Source organism: Moschus berezovskii, chromosome 19, assembly GCF_049115385.1.
Source record: "Moschus berezovskii isolate FMDL1 chromosome 19, NW_MosBer_1.0, whole genome shotgun sequence".
Lineage (NCBI taxonomy): Eukaryota > Metazoa > Chordata > Mammalia > Artiodactyla > Moschidae > Moschus > Moschus berezovskii.
The window spans coordinates 75,962,249-75,984,931 of record NC_142478.1 but is presented as its reverse complement, the minus strand read 5'-3'; the positions used below and the strand labels follow the sequence as shown (position 1 = coordinate 75,984,931).

The 22,683-nt window shown below is 58.7% G+C and overlaps 1 protein-coding gene across 1 annotated transcript; it reads right to left on the bottom strand.

Annotated features, from left to right (window-relative positions):
- Positions 1 to 1,752: 1,752 nt before the first annotated feature.
- On the bottom strand, positions 1,753 to 21,303 carry LOC129542615 (uncharacterized). Its single transcript, XM_088827869.1, has 13 exons — positions 21,237 to 21,303; positions 20,751 to 20,868; positions 20,276 to 20,384; positions 19,592 to 19,783; positions 13,351 to 13,533; positions 10,854 to 11,134; positions 10,192 to 10,460; positions 8,099 to 8,150; positions 7,875 to 8,026; positions 4,857 to 5,067; positions 3,695 to 3,900; positions 2,834 to 2,924; positions 1,753 to 2,040 (listed from the first exon to the last, which is right to left on the bottom strand). Exons 3-13 carry the CDS (start codon positions 20,361 to 20,363, stop codon positions 1,753 to 1,755), a joined length of 2,013 nt encoding a protein of 670 aa, XP_088683995.1. The 5' UTR covers positions 20,364 to 20,384; positions 20,751 to 20,868; positions 21,237 to 21,303.
- Between the last annotated feature and the right edge of the window lie 1,380 nt (positions 21,304 to 22,683).

The window sequence follows — 22,683 nt, the reverse complement described above, 5'->3', positions numbered from 1 at the left end:
GCTGGGGCTGACACCACAGCTCAACCCACGGAAGAGGTGCGGATTTACCCCTTACCTCACACTACAGTGGATCTGGGGCTGACCCCACACGTCACTCCATGGTGGGAATGACACGACACCTCACCCCATGGAGCTGCTAGGGCTGACCCCAACCTCAGACCACAGTGGAGCTGGGGCTGAACCCGCACCGCACCCCTCGGTGAATTTGGTTCAGACCTGGCACCTAAGTCCACGGTAGAGCTTGGGCTGACTCCACACCTCACCCCAGAGTGGGGTTGGGACTGACTCCACACCTCACCCCACGGTGGAGTTGGGGGAGGAACCCACACCTCACAACACGGAAGGGTTTGGGGTGGACTTCACACCTCAAACCACAGTGGAGCTGGAGGCTGACCCCAGAACGCACCCCACGGTGGAGCTGGGGAGGACACCACACTTCACCCCATGGGGATTTGAAGCTGACCCCACACCTCACCCCACGGTGGAGCTGGGTGGACCCCAGGCCTCAGCCCACTGCAGAGCTGGTGCTACCCCACACCTCACCCTGTGGTGGAGATGAGCTGACCCCACACCTCCACTGTTTCCACCTAGAGATGACCCTCTGCATCCCTCAGGTGGAAAATGGATGAACGTCACAACGAGTCTCAGAGAGCCTGGGTCCGAGCCCACGTCTCACCCCACGGTGGAGCTAGGTGGACCCCAGGCCTCACCCTGTGGTGGAGATGAGCTGACCCCGCACCTCCACTCAGTTTTCACCTAGAGATGACCCTCTGCATCCCTCAGGTGGAAAATGGATGGACTTCAAGAGTCTCAGACAGCCCGGCTCTGAGCCCACGTCTCACCTCAAGAGTAACCATTACTAACGCATATATATGGAATTTAGAAAGATGGTAACCTGAACCCTGTATATGAGACTGCAAAAGAGACATAGGCATATAGAACAGTCTTTGGGACTCTGTGGGAGAGGGTGAAGGTGGGATGATTGGGGAGAACGGCATTGTAGCATGTATATTATCATAAGTGACCAGTCCAGGTTCGACGCATGATACAGGATGCCTGGGGCTGGTGCACGGGGATGACATGGAGAGAGGATGTGGAGAAGAGGGAGGTGGGAGGGGGGTTCAAGAAAGAGAACACATGTACACCCGGGGCGGATTCATGTCAATGTATGGCAAAACCAACCAATATATTAATGTAAGGTAATTTGCCTCCAATAAAATAAATTTAAATAAATAAATAAACGAAAGGGGCATTAAATCCTTTAAAAAAAAAAAAAAAGAGTAACCGTGCTCGTTCCCACACTTGTTCTTTGGCCACTGAGAGTCATCGTGCAGCCCATCAGCACTGGGTGGAGCTGAAGAAGATCCCAGGGTGGATCTAGGGGGGACCCCACACATCACCTCAGTTTACACTGGCGTTTTTACCCCGTCACCTCAGGTTAACGTGCAGCGGATCTCCCATCTCACCCTGTGCAGAGCGGCAACTGATCCCACCCCAGTCACGTCTGTCTCAGCAGCTGACTGACAGGAAGTCCAAACAGGCTCACCCCTTAGCATTGCTGTTCAGCCACGAAGTCACGTCTGACTCTTTGGGACCCCATGGATTGTAGCGCATCAGGCTTGCCTGTCCTCCGCTATCTCCCGGAGTTTGCTTAAACTCAAGTCCATTCGGTCGGTGATGCCATCTAACCATCTCTTCCCCTAACCCTTATCACTTCCTGGTTTGAGTGACAATGAGCGGAGACTGAGTTTGTTACTGTGTCCGCCTCCCGAGACAGGCCTGGAGGCGCCCGAGCGACACCGCTTTTATTTCAGGTGAGACCGAAGGCACAGCGTGGGCGGTGAGGGGCCCGTGCTGGCGTGCAGGCTCCGCCTCTGCTCCCCACGCCTCCGTCTGCTTCTGCTCAGCCAGCGGGAGGCCAGCGCGCTCCGTGAAGAAGAACAGCGGCTCCTCCCTGTCCCTGTCCATCAGCTCGTGCTTGGACTGCTCTGTGGTCTTCAGGGCGGGTGGCCGGGATCGGCACACTAGCCTCCTGCCCCGCTGCAGGGAGGGGATGCTGTGAGCCTGCACCCCGGCCTCACTGCACCCGGGCTGAGGCTGGACACCTGCCCTGAGCGCACAGGAGCCTGGGGCCCAGGCCCAGCCCAGCCTTTCCGGTGGCTGAGGTCATGTGTGGTCTGCGGACAGGCCAGGGCCTCCGAGAGGGCCGGGGTAGGGAAATCTATGTGGCCTGCACACCAGGGTGCTGGCCCTGGGTGAGTGGGGGCGGGGCAGGAAGGAGGCACCCGGAAACTCGGGAGACGCCAGGCTAAAGGGACATCTCTCTCGCCACGAGGATCAGGAGAGACTCCGTGGGGTCTACACTGGTCCTCGGGTCAGGGTCAGGATCGGGACACTTCAAGGACCACAAGTCCAGCAGGCCAGTGGCTTCTCCGGCCCGTACGCTGTGGATGGGGGACGCAGTGGCTGGGAGACCCTCAGTGAGTGAGGGGTGATGGCCTTGGCCTGGGGTGTGGCTGGAATGTAGGTGGGACCCCAGGAGGCACTGGAGCTGTGGGCACCAGTGCTCCTAGGGAGGGTTGGGAGGTTGCCCGGAGGAAGTAGGTCCTCAGGGGCAGGTGGCGGGGAGCAGGCCTGAGATGGGGACCCTGGCTCCACCCTGACATTGCTCTGGTGACCCGTCTCCCCACAGGACCCCAGCAAGTATGTCTACAAAAGTGGGCGAGACCTGGAGGGTCTGCAGCCATGAGCCCTCCTGGCCACGCCCCCTCTACACGCCCCACCCCTCTGGGCCGCCCCGCCCCGGGCCACGCCTCCTCGGGGCCTCGCTTACCTTCTTGACGTCGGCCTGGGCTCGCGGCTGTGCCCGCAGCAGTCGCTCCTCCTGCAGCTGTTTCTGCAGCTTCGCCTTCTCTTCCCGGAGTCTGGGTGCAGGAAGGGCGAGGTTAACGACCAGAGGCCCGGAGAAGGCCACCAGCATCTCCCCACGCAGCCTCAGGCCTCGGCGCCGCTCTGCCCCACCTCCTTGCTGGCTCTGGCCCTGGTTGCTTGGGAGGGCCTGGCTCGAGGCTCATCACCACCACCCCCGGAAGGCCCAGGTTCCTGGATTCCCCTCCCTGGTCACTGATGCATCACCATCCTTGAAAGCCCAGGCCCCAGCAAGGTCAGCAGTCCCGAGTCCTCCTGTCTGTACTTGAGGCCACCAAACCTTGTCCAGTGCCTGAGCAGGGTCTGGGGACCCAGGGGGAGAGCCCTCGTGTGTGGGAAAGACATGGCTGATTGCAGATGGCCGTGCCTCAGGACTCTGCTGGGACCGAATGACCCAGGTGGCCGGGAACTAGCCTGCACCCCATCGGGCCCACGGGGCACACCCTTTGTTTGTTCCCCTTCAGCGGCTCTCAGGCCGGCCCTTTCCCTCCCCGGGCTCGGGCAGTATAGCTCTTTGCCCGCAAAGTGCCTCTCACTGTCCCTTCTCCTTGGCGGCTGGGTGCGGGAGGTGGGGGTTTGCCCATCACTTTGCTCCTGGGGTCCCTAAGGCCACCATATGCCCCTCCCAATGGAGGGACCTTTCCCACTGGGCTGAGCCTGTGGGGTGTGAGCCAGACACCCCCCTCCCAGCGGGGAGCCCCAGGGCGTGCCCCTGTCCTCAGGGCCAGTCCAGAGCTGGTGGGGATGTGCAGGGGCCCCCACGCACCGGAGGCGCCTCTCCTTCTCCTTGGCTTTCTCGGCCTGCTCGATGCGGGCTGGGGGCATGCGCTCCAGGTTCTCAAGCAGTTCGTCCAGCCTGTACTCGATGGTGGCCAGCATCTGCATGGTGCCCAGGCTGGACTCCTGTTGGCCACCCATGCAGTGCTGGTAGACGTCCAGCACCTTGCAGTTCAAACTCTCCAGCAGCTTGTCCTGTGAGGTGGGCAGGCCTCCTTCCAGCGGGGCCGCGCGGGCCCGGGCTGCCCCCATGCCTCAGCCAGCTGACCTCCCGGGGCTCTGCCGAGCCAGCAGGGGGTGCTCGGGAAGTCAGGGGGCACAGAGCTGGACACTCGGGCTTCTCTTGGGCAGAGGGCCACGCCCTGGGCCTCTGTGGTCAGCCAGATCGCGGGTCCCAGTGCCTACTGGGGCTCCTGCCTGGACACGGGGTGCCCACTGAGGCCCCGTGACCTACTCTGCCCCTGCCTTGCCCTCAGCTCCCCCCGGGACCACGTTCTGTGGCCTGCTTTCTGTAGTGCTCGGCTAGACGACCCCCCTCCCAGCCTGTTCTGATGTTCAGAAGACACAACACCCCTGTCCCCTGGGGTGGCCAAGAGGGAGGGGCGGGGGGCAGGGGGCACAGGGTACAGCTGGTGCCCGGTAGTCTGGGGGTAGATGCCCGGCCCGCTCTCGGGGCTCCGGGTACTTGGCCCGGAAGGCAGGAGGCTCTCAACAGCAATCGAATGAACTAGGAAGCTGGGTTCAGGCCCTGGGCCCCTGGGCTCCGTGCTGAGTCCTCTCACCCTCCTGGCCTGGCTGGGGACGTGCCTGCCTGCCTCCCTGCAGGGTCACTTCCAGACGCACTGAGTGTTTAGGAAGCAGATGAGTTCACGGAAGGAAGGAGGGATGGAGGAGGGGTGGTACGGAGCTGCCCATTTATGGGGCGTGAGCACACGGCTGGTTCTGCTTTGGGGCCAAGGGCCATGTCCAGTGGTGCCCATCGGTCAAGCCCAGAGCCTGGCGAGTGGCAAGGACCACGGCAGCCCTGGAGAACCACGTGCCTCCGGGCTGGCTCTCCCGCGGTCTAGGCCCCTCTGGCGGGGATGACTCCACCCTCCACTGGGGCTATGGCCACGTGCCCACCGCTGCCATCTGCCCATCCGGGGTCCTACCTCCTGATCACCCTTGAACTCGCCAAAATGGAAGACGCGGGCTTTGAGCTCCAGCTCCGCGGCCATCTCTTCCTCCTTGGCAATGGACGTCATCAGCGTGGTGATCCACTGCTTCAGCTGGTTCACCTCCCAGTCCCTGAAGGGCAGCAGCACCTCTGAGCCTGCTGGCCCTGCCGCATGCTGAGGGCCAAGAGCCCCAGCCTCAGAGGCCCTGGTGAGATGCAGGGGAAATTTAACATCTTTAACAATCCACGCTAAAAAAAAAAAGGGAAAACCCAAACCTGCCTCATTGAGGTACAGAATTCACCATAAAATTCTTTCTAAATGTCCAATTTTTTTCATGACCATCATAATCTAGTTTCAGGACAGTGTCATTAACTGGAGAGAAGCCCCCGGTCACTCTCACCCAGCCCTTCCACTCCGTCTCTCCTGGACATAAACACGGAGCCCTGTGGCGTCTGTCCCTCTGTGTCTGGCTCTTTCACCCGGCACTGTGTTTTCAGGTCTGTCTCTCCTGTAACGTGCCTGGTCAGAGCCTCGTTTCTTCTTACGACCACTGTAGTACACCACGTGGGAGACCAGGCTTTGCCAGAGTCATTCTTCAGTGGACATTAGGCAGTTTCTACCTTTAATCTCTTGGGAACAATGCTGCTGTGGATGTTCACTGGACAGGGTTTTCCGAGCCCAAGTTTTTAATCCTCTTAGGGGCTTCCCTGGTGGTTAAGCTGGTAAAGAGTCCGCCTGCAATGTGGGAGACCTGGGTTCGATCCCTGGGTTGGGAAGATCCCCTGGAGAAGGGAAAGGCTACCCACTCCAGTATTCTGGCCTAGAGAATTCCATGGACTGTATAGTCAATGGGGTTGCAGAGAGTCGGACACAACTGAGTGACTTTCACTTTCACTAGGAATAGGATTGCAACAATCACCTTTTATATGAAACATATTAAATTTTTCTTAAGTCTGTCATGGCAGACATGCATTGTCTGCTGGGGTTTCTGGAGCAGAAACCCTGGCTCTTATGGTTGGCATGGGTCTGGCCAGTGTGGGCAGCGGCATGCCAGTCCTGACCAGAGTGAGCAGGACACTAGTCGCTCAGCCAGCTGTGCCTGTAGGGTCTAGAGGTGCCCCTTTCCCTACGGTGGTTCTGAGGCTCCGCCCAGGTGAGCAGAACCACCGACATTTTCCTGTGTTTAGGCAAAGTGCCATGGGAGCGGCTCCTTGGCCCTCTGTCATGAGCACGGGTGCCGGGGTACAGGCCTCCGCCCCCTGGCAGCCCTCCAGGATGCAGCCCCATGGCTGTGGGGCTGAGGCCAGGAGCCTGAGTGCGAGGGGGGCGGAAATGGTCCAGCCAGCCCTCCCAGGCTTTCAGAGGCGGGTGGACAGGTGGACCACCTGCAGCTCACACACACCCTCCCTCAAGGCCTGGGCCCTTATGGGGGGCAAGCAGGGCACCCAGGATAAGAACAGAGGCCGGACCTCCCCTCAACCCTGAGTGTCCACTGCAGAGTCAGCGGTGCATCTCCCAGTGCTGCATGACTGCCAAGAGTCCAGCCTGCTCCTTAGAGCTTCCTCTGCGTCCAGTGCCTGGACACGAGTGACCCTGCAGCCAGCGCCCCTTTTACATGGACCAGATGGGGGGGCGGGTAATTTTATTCTTCTATTTCTTTCCCAGGTGTTTGGGATAAAAAGATGCTTTTTCCCCACTGTGTGTGTGCTCAGTCACATCCGACTCTTTTCAACCCCAGTCCAGTCTTTTGGACTGGAGCCTGCATGGCTGTTCTGTCCATGGGACTCTCCAGGCAAGAATACTGGAGTGGGTATCTGTTCCCTTCTCCAGGGGCTCTTCCCGACTCAGAGATCGAACCTGAGTCTGTTGTACCTCCTGCACTGGCAGGAAACAGTCTTTCCTGAGAGCTCGTGTTTCAGCATTATTCTGGAGACTCTTGGTAGGAAATTATCCAAGGCAGGGTGTTGATCAACAGGACGTGAGCACACAAGCGGTCAGAGCTATGGGCTGGCTCCACCTCAGGACCTTTGCACGCGGTTCCCTCTTCCCCCAAGATTCCCTGCGGTGTCCCATCACTCAGCAAGTCCATGGCTGAAAGGACACCCTCCCTGGGAGCCTCCCCTGCCCTCTCCCATCTGCCGCCAACCTCCACTTCAACCTCCTCCTCATAGGACCCTTTACCCCTAGCATGTGTTACTACCCACAAGGCAAATCTGAGAGCCTCGAAGTCGGCTCCCCTGGGCTGCCAGCTCATGGGGCAGGGTTTACCTTATTTATGAAGGGCCCAGACCCCGGCCTGACCCAGAGTGGGTGCTTACTCCAGGTTCGGGAGTAAAGCGGTGATCCCCTGCTCCCAGCTGGCCTCACCTGGAGCCAGACGCTGCCCAAACAGGCTCTGCAGTGCTTCATGTCAACAATAAAACTGATGCCTCTCTCTGTTCCAGAAAACTTACTCTGAGCCAACGCTGGGCAGGAAACACTACATGACGAAGGCTGGAGAGTCAAGTAGCTTGGATCATATTACTACTATTAAATAACAAATGACGGTGCTAATCATTATAATCATTAGTAAAATAAATGCACGTGTGCTCAGTCGCTTCAGTCATGTTGGACTCTACAACCCCATGGACCGTAGCCCACCAGGCTCCTCTGTCCATGGGATTCTCCAGGTAAGAATACTGGAGTGGGTTGCCATTTCCTCCTCCAGGGGATCCTCCCGACCCAGGGATGGAACCCGCAGCTCCTGCATTGCAGGCAGATTCTTTACTGCTGAGCCAGTAAAATAATCATTACAGAACCACCTTGGGGGGTGTCCGTGGAGATACCCCCTTCCGACCGCAGGCTGCTGCAGGGTGGGGAGAGGTCAGCCCCTCAGGGCTCCACCCGCCTGGCCCACTCTGAACCTCAGCTCCGGGCCCAAGAGGACACGGCCTCTCCCCAGAGCCGGCAGGGCCAGCACCATGGACAGGGCAGGGTGGGCCATCCCGCCGCGGAGCCCTGCCTGAGACCTACATGCGGGTTTGGGTGTTTTTCAGGGTGAAGCTCAGCTCCTCCAGGGCCTCCTCCATCTCCTGGGTGTTCTGGACCAGGGACAGGTTCTGCTCCTCCAGCTTTGTGAAGATGTCAAGGAGCTGCTGCAGGTCTGTGAAGTATAGCTCCAGCTCCTGCGAGCAGAGCCGGGTGAGGACCCGGGTCAGCGGGCCCCGCCCTGCAGCCCCGTGGGAACAGGCACTCACCTCCCCATCGTCGCTGTCGAGGTCGTCCTCCACAGGGAGGGTGGAGCTGGACCTGCAGGGACACGGGGTCGGGGCCTGGGGCACCTCCCCAACCAGCCCTCGTCCCGTCCTCTGTCCCCCCGGCAGCCGAGACCGTGGCCCCAACCTCCTCTCGGCCCCTCCTGTGGCCCCGGTCACACCACGCCCAGTCAGTCCCTCTCACTCTGGTTAGAATAAAGCGCAGCTCCCGCCTCGAGGCTGCCAGCCCCAGCAGCTCCTTCCTGAGATCCAGGAGCCAACCCGACCTCAGACCCACGGCTCCCACTGCCAGGCCCCTCCCTGGTCCCCGTTCTTTCCCTCCCACCTGGGCCTTCCCTGCCCCGCTCCCTCCTTAGCACATGTCATCACTGGCCCCTCTCACAGCTGCTGTGACACACCACACGTCAGGGACCTTGCTGGACACGCATGGCCCAGTGGCCACAGGGAAGGCTGTGAGGGCTGCAAGCACTGGGGGGACCTGGCCAACCTCAGTCCTGCATCCATCACCCCTCCCAGCCTGCACCCTGTATGGACACGCAGGCTCTGCCGCCCCCGGAGCTGGTGAGGTCTGTGCCTCACCCTGTGTGCACACTGATTTTATTGTCCGACTCTGCGACCCCGAGGACGACAGCCCGCCAGACTCCTCTGTCCGTGGGATTTCTCAGGCAAGCATACCGCAGCGGGTTGCCGTTTCCTCCTCCAGGGGATCTTCCCAGAACAGGCACTGAACCTGCATCCCCTGCACTGGCGGGCGGATTTACCGTCTGAGCCACCAGGGGGCCCCACGCACACAGATGCCACCGAATCGGCCCACGAGAGCCCTGCCGTCAGAAAGCCAGTCACCTGCCCAAGGTCACTCTCGGCCTGGAAGGCGCCCTTCTGAGACTCTTCCTTCCAAGAGGACACAGCCTGCGGCCAAGCTGGACTCCAGCTCTGACTCGCCCTCCCGGTCAAGTGCCTTGTGCGGCCCGCGACCTGCCCAGATGTGCACAGTGGCCGTGGTCACGGGGCTGGCAGGCGGAGGTCCCAGACCTCTGCTTCCAGGGACTTTCCCTGCTGCCGGGAGCTCCAAGGCTGAGGGCACCTCGCCAGAGGAGGCACACACAACAGATCCCGGAGCTGGAGACCACAGCCCGGCACGGAGGGGTTATGGGGACCAGAGCTAACCTCTGCACGTGCCTGGCCTGTGTGCTTAGTGACCTGCCACGTGCACCACAAAATCAGAGAGAAAGGTACAAGACCCAGGTCTGATTGTGTCGGAACCCTGCCGAAACTCCCTGGCCTCTGCAGCCCTGGACCCCAGGGCGGGGACTTGAGGCAAGGCCAGGGTGCAGCTCTGCCTGGCTGTCAGGCGCCCCCGCCCCTCCGCACCTTGTGGGGAGCCCACCCGGAGAGGCTGGGGTGTACAGTGACTCTGCTGGAGGAGCAGGGGGCCCCGGAGGCGGCGGTGGGGCAGGCGTGTCCTGCGGTCAGTCATCACGGCGTGTGTGTGTGGGGGGGGGGGGTGTCAGGGAATCACAGGAAGACATTCAGGACAGGCCCCAGGGCGGCTTGGTGGTCCCCAAGAGGGTCTTGCAGGGGCTACGGGGTGAGTCACCAGAGCTGGATCTGGTCGGTTTGTTTGTCCCTTACCGTGTTTTGCATAAGACTTGAAAATAACTGTCATAATTAAAGTTTGGGATATTTTATATGAAAATCCAGACTTCCTGTTTCCCTTTCAAGGTTCAGAGGCTCTGCCAGCCCCCCGGCCAGCACTCTGGACTCTGAGGGTCCGGGCAGGCGGGTCCTCTCCCAAGCACCCCCCCGCCCCCAGCTGCCTCCGCCATGCACCTTTGACTGTCCCAGCAGCACCCACGTGGGCCACCCCAAGCTCAAGTTCACCAAATCACACGAACATAAGTGTCTGCTCAGGAAACACCTCGATTTTCAGGCTTACGTTTAACTCTTGACCCTCCAGGCTGGACACGGCCCTTCCTCAGCCTCTTCCCTGTTCCAGGCACTCTGAGCTGGCGCCACTGGGGGCCGCCCCCCAGCAGGCCAGTCTCCTCTATCAACCCCTCCCCATGCCCACTCACCTTTTGGACTCCACCCCGCTGGGCACGCTGGGCAGGGTGCCCTGCTGCTGGCTGACGGTCATGGACAGTGCCTGGCGCAGCTGCATCACTTGCAGGAGCTTGGCAGGCTTCTTGGGGCTCTGCCCCTCATGGGATTTCCCAGGCAAGAATACGGGAATAGATTGGCTGTTTCCTTCTTCAGGAGCCCTTCCTGACCTAGGAATCGAATTCGCGTCTCTTGCATTAGCAGGCAGATGCTTTACCACTGGGCGGCCAGGGAAGCCCAGGAATCATTAAACTAAGGAGACAGACAACCGAGTAGAAAAGTGGGCCGAAGGCAGGTGCTTCAGAGCAAAGAATCATCAATGCCCGTAAACACAGCTCGTCCCCCTCGCTAGTCACGGGGAACACGGGATGCTAACGCATGCCCAGCGGCGTGCCAGAAAGGTAACCCAGAAAGGAAGGGCCGGTGCCCAGGGCTGGAGCGGCACGAAGTGACCAGAGCCCTCACACCTGGTGGTGGGCTGTGAGCTGGTACAGTGGCTCTGGTAGATGTTCAGTGACAACTTCTAAAGTTTAACATCCCAGCAGCAGTTCCAGTCCTCCTGGCACGCGCGGGGGAGACAGCCTCAGAACAGCAGATGGTGGACGAGCAGGAGGGCGCGGAGCCCATCTCTCCCCACAAACGCATCGGCAATGCACGTGCGCAAGGAAGGGTTGTCACAGAGCACGCGCTGGACCAGCCAGGCCCTCAGACACCTAAAAGGGTCCCACACGGCCAGCAGGACGAAAGAAGGAAGGGAGGGGATGGGCGGCAGGACCTGTGCTCTGGGGGACTGAAGGGAGGGGAGCTCCTGCCGCCAGCGAAGCCCCGTCACCGGTGGGGAGATGAACAAGGACAGAAGGGGGGCGTCAGGGGCTCCGAGGGTGCCCGGCAGCCGGCTGGTGGCAGGCAGGCTGTGGTCTTTCCAGTGGTCACGTGTGGATGTGAGAGCTGGACTATAAAGGCGCTCAGCAGCCGGCCGGTGGCAGGCAGGCTGTGGTTTTCCAGTGGTCATGTGTGGATGTGAGAGCTGGACTATAAAGGAATCTGAGCGTGGAAGAATGGATGGTTCTGAACTGTGGTGCTGGAGAAGACTCTTGAGAGTCCCTTGGACTGCAAGGAGATCCAACCAGTCCATCCTTAAGGAAATTAGTCCTGAATATTTATTGGAAGGACTGATGCTGAAGCTGAAACTCTAATACTTCGGCCACCTGCTGCGAAGAACTGACTCATTTGAAAAGACCCTGATGCTGGGAAAGATTGAAGGTGGGAGGAGAAGGCAACAACAGAGGATGAGATGGTTGGATGGCATCACCAATTCGATCGACGTAAGTTTAAGTAAACTCCAGGAGTTGGTGATGGACAGGGAGGCCTGGTGTGCTGCAGTCCATGGGGTTGCGAAGAGTCGGACACGACTGAGTGACTGAACTGAACTGAACTGATGGGGACAGCAGACCATCATCCATCCTCGGGAGAAAGGAGGGAAACGTTCTAGATGGCAAACGGGGTGGAGGTTGTACACAGAGTTGTACACATTTATCAAAATGGATCAAACTGTAACCTGGAGGTTTGTCTTTGCACTGCATAGGAATGGTACCTCAGTGAAGACAGACAGACAAGCCACAATGCAGACCCCTGGCCCTTAATGTCATGCTCAGCTCAATGCAAGCATCATGAGTAGAAGAAACTGGTGGGTGAACAGCTGGGGTCGGCAATGAGGGATCAGGCTGAACCCAGGGCTCCCAGGTGGCTCCCAGGGAGGCAGCTGAAGGCACACAGCCCACCGGGAAGGGGTGTGTGCACACACAGGCAGACACAGGTTCTCTCAGGCACCCTGGTTAACGCTGAGCCAGAGGAAATGCAGGACCCACAGACACAGCCTCAGTGACACCACCAGGAAGGGAACAGACGTGCTCACCACAGGGAAACGCTGTCGGGTTAGTAAGACCACGTCCCCACCAGGCAAGCACAGAGGATGAAAGGGCGCGGAGGCCGCTCTGCTCGGTTAGACAAGACTGAAGGTGCTCAGATCTCAACTGACTTTGGATGAGAACAAGTCTTCTGTGGGAAGACGTTCCTGAGACAACCGGGAAAGTCTGACGTTGGCCTGGTTATCTGCTGCTGGGCATGTGAGAAAGGTCCTGATATTTGAAAAATGCACACTGGAGGAATGAAATAACGTCTGGAGTTTATTGTGGCAGCATCTGTAGCAACGTGGATGCAACCAGCGATGATCCCAGGAAGTGAAGTCAGAGAGAAAAAGACAGACACCTCACGCCGTCCCTCAGACGTGGATGCAACCAGTGATGATCCCAGGAAGTGAAGTCAGAGAGAAAAAGACAGACACCTCACGCCGTCCCTCAGACGTGGATGCAACCAGCGATGATCACAGAAGTGAAGTCAGAGAGAAAAAGACAGACACCTCACGTCGTCCCTCAGACGCGGCGCCTCACATGCGCCACAGGGGCTTCCCTGGGGTCCAGGGGCTAAGTCTCCGTGCTGCCAGTGGAGGGGGCCCAGGTCTGACCCCTGGTCAGGGAACCAGATCCCACAGCCGCAACTGAGGGTTCACACGCTGCCAACTAGAGACCCTGCACGCCACAATGAAGACAAAGCTCTCGTGTGCCCAGCTAAAGCCCAGTGCAGCCAAAACAGGGCTTCCCAGGCGGCACGAGTGGTACAGAACCCACCTTACAATGCAGGAGATACAAGCGACGCAGGTTCGATCCCTGGGTCAGGAAAATCCCCTGGAGGAGGCAGTGGCAACCTACTCCAGTATTCTTGCCTGGAGAATCCCATGGGCAGAGGAGCCTGGCGGGCTACAGTCCATGGGGTCGCAAAGAGTCAGATATGACTGAGTAACACTTTCACTGTACAGCACAGGTAGTCAATATCCTGGGATAAACCATAATGGAAAAGAATATAAAAAAGAATGTATATATGTGTATAGCTGAGTCACTTTGCTATATAGCACAACAGGGTAAATCAACTACACTTCAAGAGAAACAACAAATTTTGAAACAGTAAAATATTCTGCCAAAGACAAAAAAAGAAAAAAGAGAAGAAGGACAGGTGAAGCAAACATGGCTAAATCTCGTCTGCTTCCGATCTGGTGATGAGCACACGAGTTCACTGACCTCCAGTCTCTACTTCTAGGCAGGTTTGGGTTTTGATAAGTAACAGGAGGAGGAAGTGGGCGTGGGCAGGGTGGACGGGGAAGCCCAGGCCCAGGGCGGGAGCTTGGCCAGAGAAGGACAGGCTCAGCAACATGCTCAGAGCTGCGCACCTCTGCGAGGAGCAGACTGGCTTGTGGGGCCGGGCTGGGGGTGGGGACAGCCAAGGAACCAGGAGGGAGTCCAGGAAGCCAAGGCATGGAGGACACAGCAGGGCCCAGAGGACAAGGCATGTGCTGCCAGATGCATCCCTTTCTATCTCCTAACAGGTGGTGACCTTGCCACTCACTGAAAAGCTACATTTCTCAGCTTCCCTTGCAGATACTGATGGCCCCATAACAGATGGAGTGTGGCAAGAAACTGTTGGGTGGGGCTTCTGGGGAAGATCTTTTCCCATGGACGGCTGAGTTAGCCCTTCCCTTTCCTCCTTCTCCCTGTCTGGAAGCAGATGTGATGGCTGGAGCTGCCACAGCCATTTTTTGACCAGGCAACAACCTTGTGGTTGAAAGACCCGAAAGTAAAGATAGTGGAGCAGAAAGACTTAGTACCTGGTCACATGGAAGATTTTGTAGGACTGCTTCTGGTAGAGCTCACAGAGCCCTGGCCTGCCTCCCACACTCCTCATTACTGGAGGAAAACTAAATCCTACTTTGTTGCTTACATTCCTGTTATTTCAGGTTTCAGTAATCCAATTTCTTTTTCTTTTTTTTTTTTAGTAATCCAATTTCTAACGAAAACAGAAACTTTTCTCACTCTCCTTCCCACCAGAAGCTACATCTGAGGACATCTGGGGCCTGAGGGTGAGCGCTTGCCTCCCACTGATGGGACGTGCACTCCCAAGTCCAGAATTACCTTTGCCTTTTTTCGCATGCTGCTTCTTTTCTTCAGTGACTGAAGAACTATTGTCCATGGATTCTGGGCCATGCTCTGGGGAGACACAAAAGTGACAGCCACAGCAAAAGACTCAGCAGCTTGTGAGAGCTGTGCCCATGGCATCAGGCCAGGGAGACTTCAGAGGCTCCAGCCCTGGGGTCTCACCTGCCAGATGACCCTTAGCTCCCACACCTGCAATGATTATACTGACTTTGCCAGGAAGTTTTGAGGACTGAGCAAAAAACGGGCCACAAAAGTTCCAGCACACGTGCCTGACCCATGACGGCAGCTTGTGACTCCCGCTGGGCACCCCTCCCCTTTGCTCCTATGGACAGAGCAGGATGCTTTTTCAGAAAGGCCACAGGCTCTGAGCCTCTGACACCCGCCTAGCTAACCCTTCTGCTAGGAGCCTCCTCAGGCCTCTGGGGGCTGCAGTGGAAGACGCGGAGACCCCCTTCCCTGCCGTTCCCCTGTTAGCTGACACCACGGCGCCTCCTGAGGCAGGCAGGCAACACAGCGAGAGCAGGTGGGTGGCTGCGGTCACCCGCCGGTCACTGGGTCTGTGGAGATGACCCCGCATCAGCACTGGATTCCCCCAACGCTCCACAACTCACCACACATCCCCCAGGGGCCCTATAGGAGCCTGGAGCTCAGCCAAATCGGTGCCTCGCGCATCCCTAGACGCGCAGCCAGGCCCTCCTCCTCCGCGCAGAGCCTGTCCGCGGCAGCCCCCACGGCCCCCGGCCCTGAGCCCTGAGCCCAGCCCGCTGTGCAGGCTCCTGGTCCCTCTTCGAGGTGCCTTTCTCGCCGCCATGGCGCTTGTCCACACACCCTTCCTTCGTCTGGGTTCGTCCCAGCATCTCCCCTGTGCCCGCTTGTCCAGGACGGTGGGAGCTCACCCCACCCCGGGCCTCCCTGGGTCAGCTCTGGAGCGGTCCCCACAAGACTCGGGAGACGCTGCTGCTTCTCGGTAACCGAGGAAACCGAGACACGGGAGGTGGGCTCGGACAGCACAGGCGCGACGCCCCCCTACCCCAAAGCCCTGGGCACTCCTGCCCTCCAGAAACTCCCATGGCCCAGGTGCCACAAGAGAAAGGCGTGGGTCTGTGCTCCTCGATGGGGCGGCGATGGGGGTTGGGTTTTCTCCAAAAATAAATCAATAAATAAAATTTGTAAGAAAAGATTTCCTAAGACTCTGGCTCCAAAGCAAGAGAAGGGGTCCTGTTTCTAAACTCCCACCAACAGACGTGGCAGGGAAGTGGCTCCAGCCTCTGTGTGGCCCTTCAGCAATCAGACAGCCCAACTTGGAGGACGATCCTTGCTGTCCACCCTGTGTTTCCAAGTGCAACTAGCTCTGCTCGCCGCACGAGAGCCCAATGAAACTGAGAACGAGAGACTTGAATCAGGGAGCCGGCAGATCGAGGAGACGGCAGCTCGCGCCTCAAAATAACCATCTCGTGGGCTCTCGGAAAGACCCTGATGCTGGGAAGGCAGGAGAAGGGGATGACAGAGGCTGAGATTGTTGGATGGCATCACCGACTCGATGGATGTGAGTTTGAGCGAACTCTGGGAACTAGTGATGGACAGGGAGGCCTGGCGTGCTGCAGCCCATGGGGTCGCAGACAGTCGGACACAATTAGGTGAATGAACACAATGGGGTCTGGACGCCGGTTCTTTTATAGATCAGAGACGGCAGGAGATGGGGAAGCAACGTGAACAGGCCATTAGTCTTACAAACATCTCCTAGAATGGCAAGCCCCAGGCAGGGGGATGTGTCAGTTCCTTCTTTGCCATCCATAGGTGGACAGTGTTCTGGACAAAGGCACTTAACAGTCAGGCAGAGGGGCAGGATTCTCTGAGGCAGGCCGTTCTGTATGATTATGATAGCAAAAGTGACGGAAAGCAAGTCAAACAAACAGTTCCAACATGGGGTCAGAACTGACTTCTTCCTGCTACACTGGCACCAGCAAGCCACGCCAGGAACTCAGGTTGCCCTCCCCACTGCTGCTGGACCGGAGGCTGGAGGCTGGTAGCCACGCCACAAAATGCCAGAATCCCCCGGAATCCCCCCGCCTTGGCATTAACTTCTTTCCTGGAAGCTGGGGAGGTCCTGTCCGGGGTTCTGACAGCGCCTGCCTGCTGGAGAGTCATTTTGGTGGAGAGACAGACTCCCAGGTCTTCTTGCTTGGTCATCGCCCACGACATCACCCCTTTCCTGGATATCCATTCTATTCAGTGCCATCGTGAATGGAACTGTCCTTTAACTCCCAAGTTGGACTGTTCATGGCTGTATCTATTCTATTCAGTGCCGTCGTGAATGGAACTGCCCCTTAACTCCCAAGTTGGACTGTTCATGGCTGCATCTATTCTATTCAGTGCCGTCGTGAATGGAACTGTCCTTTAACTCCCAAGTTGGACTGTTCATGGCTGTATCTATTCTATTCAGTGCCGTCGTGAATGGAACTGCCCTTTAACTCCCAAGCTGGACTGTCCATGGCTGGAATATGGAAACACAACTCCCGTTTGAGTACTGACCTCGTGTTCTCCTGTGCTGCTGCATTCATCTATGAGCACAGAGCTTTCTTCTCCACATACAGGATCACGTCATCAGTGAGCAGAGTCTTGCTTCTTCGTCCCCGTCTAACGCTCCAGCTGAGCTCAGCACAGCATTGGAAAGCAGTGCCAGAAGGTCCTGACCCTTGGGGAAAGCTTGCAGCCTAACAGAATTTCATTGCGGGCTTTCTGTGTACCGGGTTTTGGAAAAGACAGCAGTCTTAGAGGCAAACAGAGAGCCCCCAGCCCTCAGGCAGATGACAGTCTACCGGCGGGGGGAGGGGGCCCGGGCTACTAGAAGATAAAGCTGGGGAAGGAGGGTGGGGAAGGTGTGGGCGCCCCAGGAAAGCCCTGGATGGTGGGGTGGGGAGGTGGCTCACTGAGTAAGCTCGTGCGGGGATGCGGGGGCACTCTGTACAGGGACTGCCTGGTCTGTCCGAGAAGCAGAGAGGAGAGCAGCAGGTCACGCTGCCCCAAACCCTCTGACAGCAGGCCTGCCTCTGTGCCCTTGACCTCTGCACTCCAGCACAGTGCCAGGCACAGAGCAGGCGCGCCCACACGCGGCCGCCAGCCCGGGCTTCGGACAGCCCAATTCTGCGGCTCCCCAGACTAAGGCTGGGTCACTGAAAACCATGTTCCCTAAATCACCAAATTAAAGGACCGCATCCAGCCCCACCCCTACAGTCAGCGGTGGTTGGGGGAAGGGACCTAACCCTAACCCTAACCAAATTAAAGGACTGCATCCAGCCCCACCCTACAGTCAGCGGTGGATGGGGGAAGGGATCTAACCCTAACCCTAAATCACCAAATTAAAGGACCGCATCCAGCCCCACCCCTACAGTCAGCAGTGGATGGGGGAAGGGACGCCTACACACGGGGCGGGAGCGTCCCCAGCGCGGGAGGTGCAGACATCGGGGAGGACGCCCCACCCTCGACCAGCCTGCTCAGGTTAGACCCTGGCAGTGAGCTTCCTTCACCAGGAATGACCCCTCGCCCCGCCCAGTCTCGCCTTCGGGAGATACCACCATCCACTCAGTGATCACTCCCTCCCAATCCACCCCTGGACCCAAGAGGCTCAGGCAGGTTCTGGCCTGGATGTCAGGAGCCCCCAGATACAGGGGGACCAGCCACAGGCCGCGTCTCCCAGAAGCAGAAGTGCTGCAGCTCTGGCCCCACCAGCCCTGCCTGGGAAGCCTGGGTTCCGCTCTGGTGTGGCCAGCCCCTCTGCCAGGCCAAGCTCCCCACCGAGGTCTTCTGCCCTCAACACCAGGGCACGGACTAGCCATGTCTCGATGGAGCTGTGGCCATTTCTCCCCCCAACCCCCACTCAAGGTGGGAGGAATGGTGCCCCAGTCACACACTCGTAGACCTGGGCTGTCTCCATCATCCCAGCAGAGCCAAACGGTCCTCCCCCTGCCCACAGGGCCCCACACACTGGCCCACAGTGGCCTCTGTCTCTTCCTCCAGCACCTCACCTCATCCCCAGCTCATGGCCCAGAACACCCTCCCCTATGAGAATGGAGTATTTTCCGCCACATCAATAAACAAGGAAGTCACAGTCTGAAGTGACTCCTGCCCTCCAGGGCACCCAGGAAGGAGAACAATACCTGTGATCCCAGGGCGCCAGTGCCAATGGAAAAGGAAGGACACTGGCCCCAGGGAGGTGGCAGGCACATGAAAGGAATGATTTCAGCGAGCCCAGACTCTTGCATCTCCCCACACTTGGAGAATCGCTAACTCCCTTAACCCGGCTCTCTGGCTTGCTTTCATTAACACTAACTTTTGGCTGTTAGGGCTCCCTAACTTGCGCCCAACCTGCAGAACTTCTGCAGCCCGCCTCCTCCCTCCCCTGCTTGTCGCAGTTCTGTTTCTCCCAGGCGTGAAGTCCTACAAAATTCACACTAAACAAAACATAACTCAACTTTTGTGTGTGGTCAGTCAGGTCTGAGTCTTTGCGACCTCGTGGACTGTAGCCTGCCAGGCTCCTCTGTCCATGAGACTCCCCAGGAGAGTCTATTGGAGTGAGCTGCCATTTCCTACTCCAGGGGATCTTCCCAGTTCAGGGACCGAACCCGCACCTCCTGAGTCTCCTGCGTTAGCAGGCGGTTCTTTACCACAAGGACGCCCAAATATCCCCAGGGAATGAAACATAATTCCGAACTTGTAGGTTGTGAGTATTTTTTCCGTCAACAGCACCATTATGTTGCATCGTTCTGTGTGAGCGCATTTAGAGTTATTTTGTTATCTGTAAACATTTCAAAGCTATCTTTTTTCTGGGAACCCCAGTTCAACCTTTCTTCATTTTTCAGTTTACTCCGGAGCAGAGCGGATGAGAAAGAGGGAGGGCGTAGAGCACACAGTGTAAGAGGGACAGCCATGGACAGCAGTCGCCAACAGAGACTGGTGCCCGCACACGTGGAAGCGCCTTTGCTGGAAGCACTGGGTTTACAGGAGCTCAGGGTTTGATAGGCAACAGTCTGCACAGCATCTGGGTTGATGGGGAAGAAGGCACAGGGAGCGTTTCTGTGTGGCCATTGGTGTGAGAAAAGGACAGACTGTGTGTGCATTTGTGTGGATGTGTGCAAGGTGTGAGCACGGCGGGCGTCAAGCTTGGAGGGAGAGAGAACACAGCGGAGCCTCCAGGAAGCTGGAGTTTCACACGGGGGCTCTCAACGCCCTTTGGAATCGGAAGTTCAAGACCAGTAAACCAAAGCAGAGGGTGTGTGGCCAGTTCTGCCCCTCAGCCCCGCGGCCACGCCCGGGGCCACTCAGCAGGAGCCCGGGGAGGAGGTGGGGGCCTCCAGCGCGGGGGGCTGGCCAGCAGCTGAGGCTGCAGGAAGGCTGAGCGAGCCCCACCTCCACGGCGGCATCCTCCTCGAGGTCTGTCTCGGGGTGAGCTGTGTTCCCCCCTCAAACGAATGCTTTTGAAGATCTGAAGTCCCAACGCCCGGCGCCATAGCGTGCAGCCCTGCTTGAAAAGAGAGTGGCTGCAGATGTAACCCTGGTGAGGTCACGCCGGGCGAGTGTGCACAGCCTTAACAAGAAGGGGAAATAACGGACACACACGTCGAACTTGAGGATGGAGTGAAGGTGAAGGCGAGACCAAGGCGGCGCTTCTGCCGATCACCACCAGAGGGCGCCAGCACACCACCGGAAGCTGCGCGCGCACAGGGAGCGGGTCCCCTCCTGCCTCAGAATGGAAGCATCCCTGCCCGGGACTCGAGGTCCCCGCAGCTGTGAAACAATACACTCTGGGGGTTAAGCCCCGGGCTGGGGTGGGGCTTGGCTACAGCAGCCCTAGGGATTACAGCATGGAGTTTCTAGGGAAGTTGGCCAAGCCTGTGATTTCTGGTCGGTGGCCTGGCTTAGAATCGCTGTCGCCTTGATTCCACCTTGAACCCGCCGCCCAGGCCCCCTAAGGCTGCCTCTGACGCTGCGCAAGCCCTCCCAGCCCAGCACTTACTGTTGAAAGTGACGCTCTTGGAGACCATAGGAGGCAGGATCTCCGACATCGGCGCCGAGGAGGAAGCGTGCACTGAGAAACCTGACATGGGCTAGAGGAGACTCCCAACCTGGGCAGAGACAGGGTCTGAGCCGGATGGGCCCAGGCCCAGCCCGCAGCATGCAGCCCGCAGCCCTCCGCCCGCCCTCCGCTGACGGCTGCTGAGAACAGCGGGCACCTGCCCAAAGCTCACCAGGAGGACACTTGCAGCTCCGACCCGCAGCGCCTCCCTCCTCTGCCCCGCGTGCTTCCAGCAGCCCAGGGCTGGTCCTGCCCGCAGAGCCGCCCACCCACCGCCAGCCCGAGCCTCGGCCCCTCCCACCCTCGCCCAGCGCTCAGGCCCGCCCCTCTCCAGAAGCATCTTCCCACCACCCCATCCTCTTCCCTTTAACCAGTTTCCAAGAGCTGATGTATCCCTTTAACGACTGTCGATTACCTAATTCCCCCAGAATGTAAGCTCCCTGAGGACCGGGGGAGGCACTCATTGGCGGCCCATCAAGCGTTCCGCCCCACCATGGCGCTTGTTTTCACTATTTGCGGAGCTAGTCTGCATTCTGCAGAGGAGGAAACAAAGTGGCAAACTGTCCGAAGTCACACAGCCAGGAAGGGCCGAGGCTGGGACTCCCGCCCGAGAGTCCTTGACTCCAAAGCTTGCACCCTTCCAGCCGCATGCCTGCTGCAGCCTCCACGAAAGGAATCGGGGTACTCGGCTTGTAGCAGGGCCGGGCCTCCTCACACCCACGTCTGGCCCGTCCGGGCGTGTGGCGAGGGTGCATGGGCCTGGAGGGAAGAGGGGTTGCCAGACGGCTGGCAATGCGATGAGTAAGGAACAGGGAGCCTTGCGACAGGGGCTTGGAAGGGCGCGCGAAGTGTCCGCCCCGACCCCGCCCGTGGCTCCCGCCCAGGTCCCGAGCGCACCCACCGGTGCTCGCTCCGAAGCCTCTGAGTTGCTGCCCCGGGGCTCCGCGAGTCCAGGCTTTCGGTTTACGTCGCCATGGCAACCATTCTCCCGGTGGGCGGGGCAGTGACATCACAAAGGCTCCGGCCTTCCCGCGGCGCCCGCGCCGCCCGGGGGCTGCGCAGTGAGTGGACTCGCCCCGCCCAGCGTGCGCGGGCTTCCTTCCTGGTCAGCACCCCTCTTGCCGTTTCCCTCATTCTCCTGATTGATTTTTTCACGTGCACCACCTACCTGCCTCTTCCTGCGGAGCTAACCTTACAGTCTAGAGGGGCGGCTCTGACAATCGTGGTCCCGGGCCGCAGCATCCCACGTGCTGGGAACTAGTTACAGAAGCAAACATTCTGCAGGACCCGGACGGCGGACCGGCGATCTGGGTGCCAACAAGCTCACCCGGCGAAGGTGACTCCAGTGCTGACTCGGGTGGAGATCCGCCGCTCCACAGGCTGCATATGACGCATGATGAAGGCAGGGCGGCACACCTGTCAGTAAGCAGGGAGGGGTCCGCGCTAGATCGCCGAGACTCACCACCCCCCCACCCCAACGCCCCACACCCCCCCGCCAGGTCCCCTATCCCCCAAAACAGCAGGAGACCTCTCCTTGAGACTTGACCATGGCCACCAGTTCTGCCCACACATCTCATCTCGGGGATTTATAGATTGACAAGGGTGGCTCAGATGTAGGGTCCGCCTGCAATGCAGGTAGACCTGGGTTCTATCCCTGCGTTGGGGAGATCCGCTGGAGAAGGGAGTGGCTACCCACTGCAGTATTCTTGCCTAGAGAATCCCGTGGACAGGGGAGTCTGGCAAGCTACAGTCCATGGGGCCACAAAGAATAGGACTCGACTTAGTGACTAACACACATAAGGCATTTAGGGGCCACTAGGGGCCTCTGGACAGTCTGCAGGCCAGTACTGCGGAGCCAGTGAGTCCCAGCAACTTCCGGCTCTTCCCGAGGCAGGAGCAGTTCTTTGGTCTCTTCTGGGTCTGCCCAAAGTGGGGAGACTCTTACAGTCCCAATGATCCAGCTGCCAGCCTGAGCCTGTAGCCCTGCCTCCCTGGGGTCCATAGTCTATAGTCCAAGCTGTGTGACCAGTGACTGAGTAGGAAAGCACACGGTTCTGAGAGGGTTCATCTCAAGCACCATTGAGTTCTCAAACTAGACTTTCAGTTCAGTTCAGTTCAGTCACTCAGTCGTGTCCGACTCTCTGCGACCCCATGAATCACAGCACGCCAGGCCTCCCTGTCCATCACCAACTCCCGGAGCTCACTCAAACTCATGTCCACAGAGTCGGTGATGCCATCCAGCCATCTCATTCTCGGTCGTCCCCTTCTTCTCCCGCCCCCAACCTTTCCCAGCATCAGAGTCTTTTCCAGTGAGTCAACTCGTCGCATGAGGTGGCCGAAGTATTGCA

Coding starts and splice junctions, on each gene's coding strand:
- LOC129542615 (XM_088827869.1), bottom strand. CDS start 20,363: ATGTCAGGTTTCTCAGTGCACGCTTCCTCCTCGGCGCCGATGTCGGAG. Junction 13,534..19,591: donor GGCCCCCACCTCCTCCCCGG/GCTCCTGCTGAG, acceptor CCCCACCCCCAG/CCCGGCCCCACAAGCCAGTC. Junction 5,068..7,874: donor AAAAACACCCAAACCCGCAT/GTAGGTCTCAGG, acceptor GCATCTCACCAG/GGCCTCTGAGGCTGGGGCTC.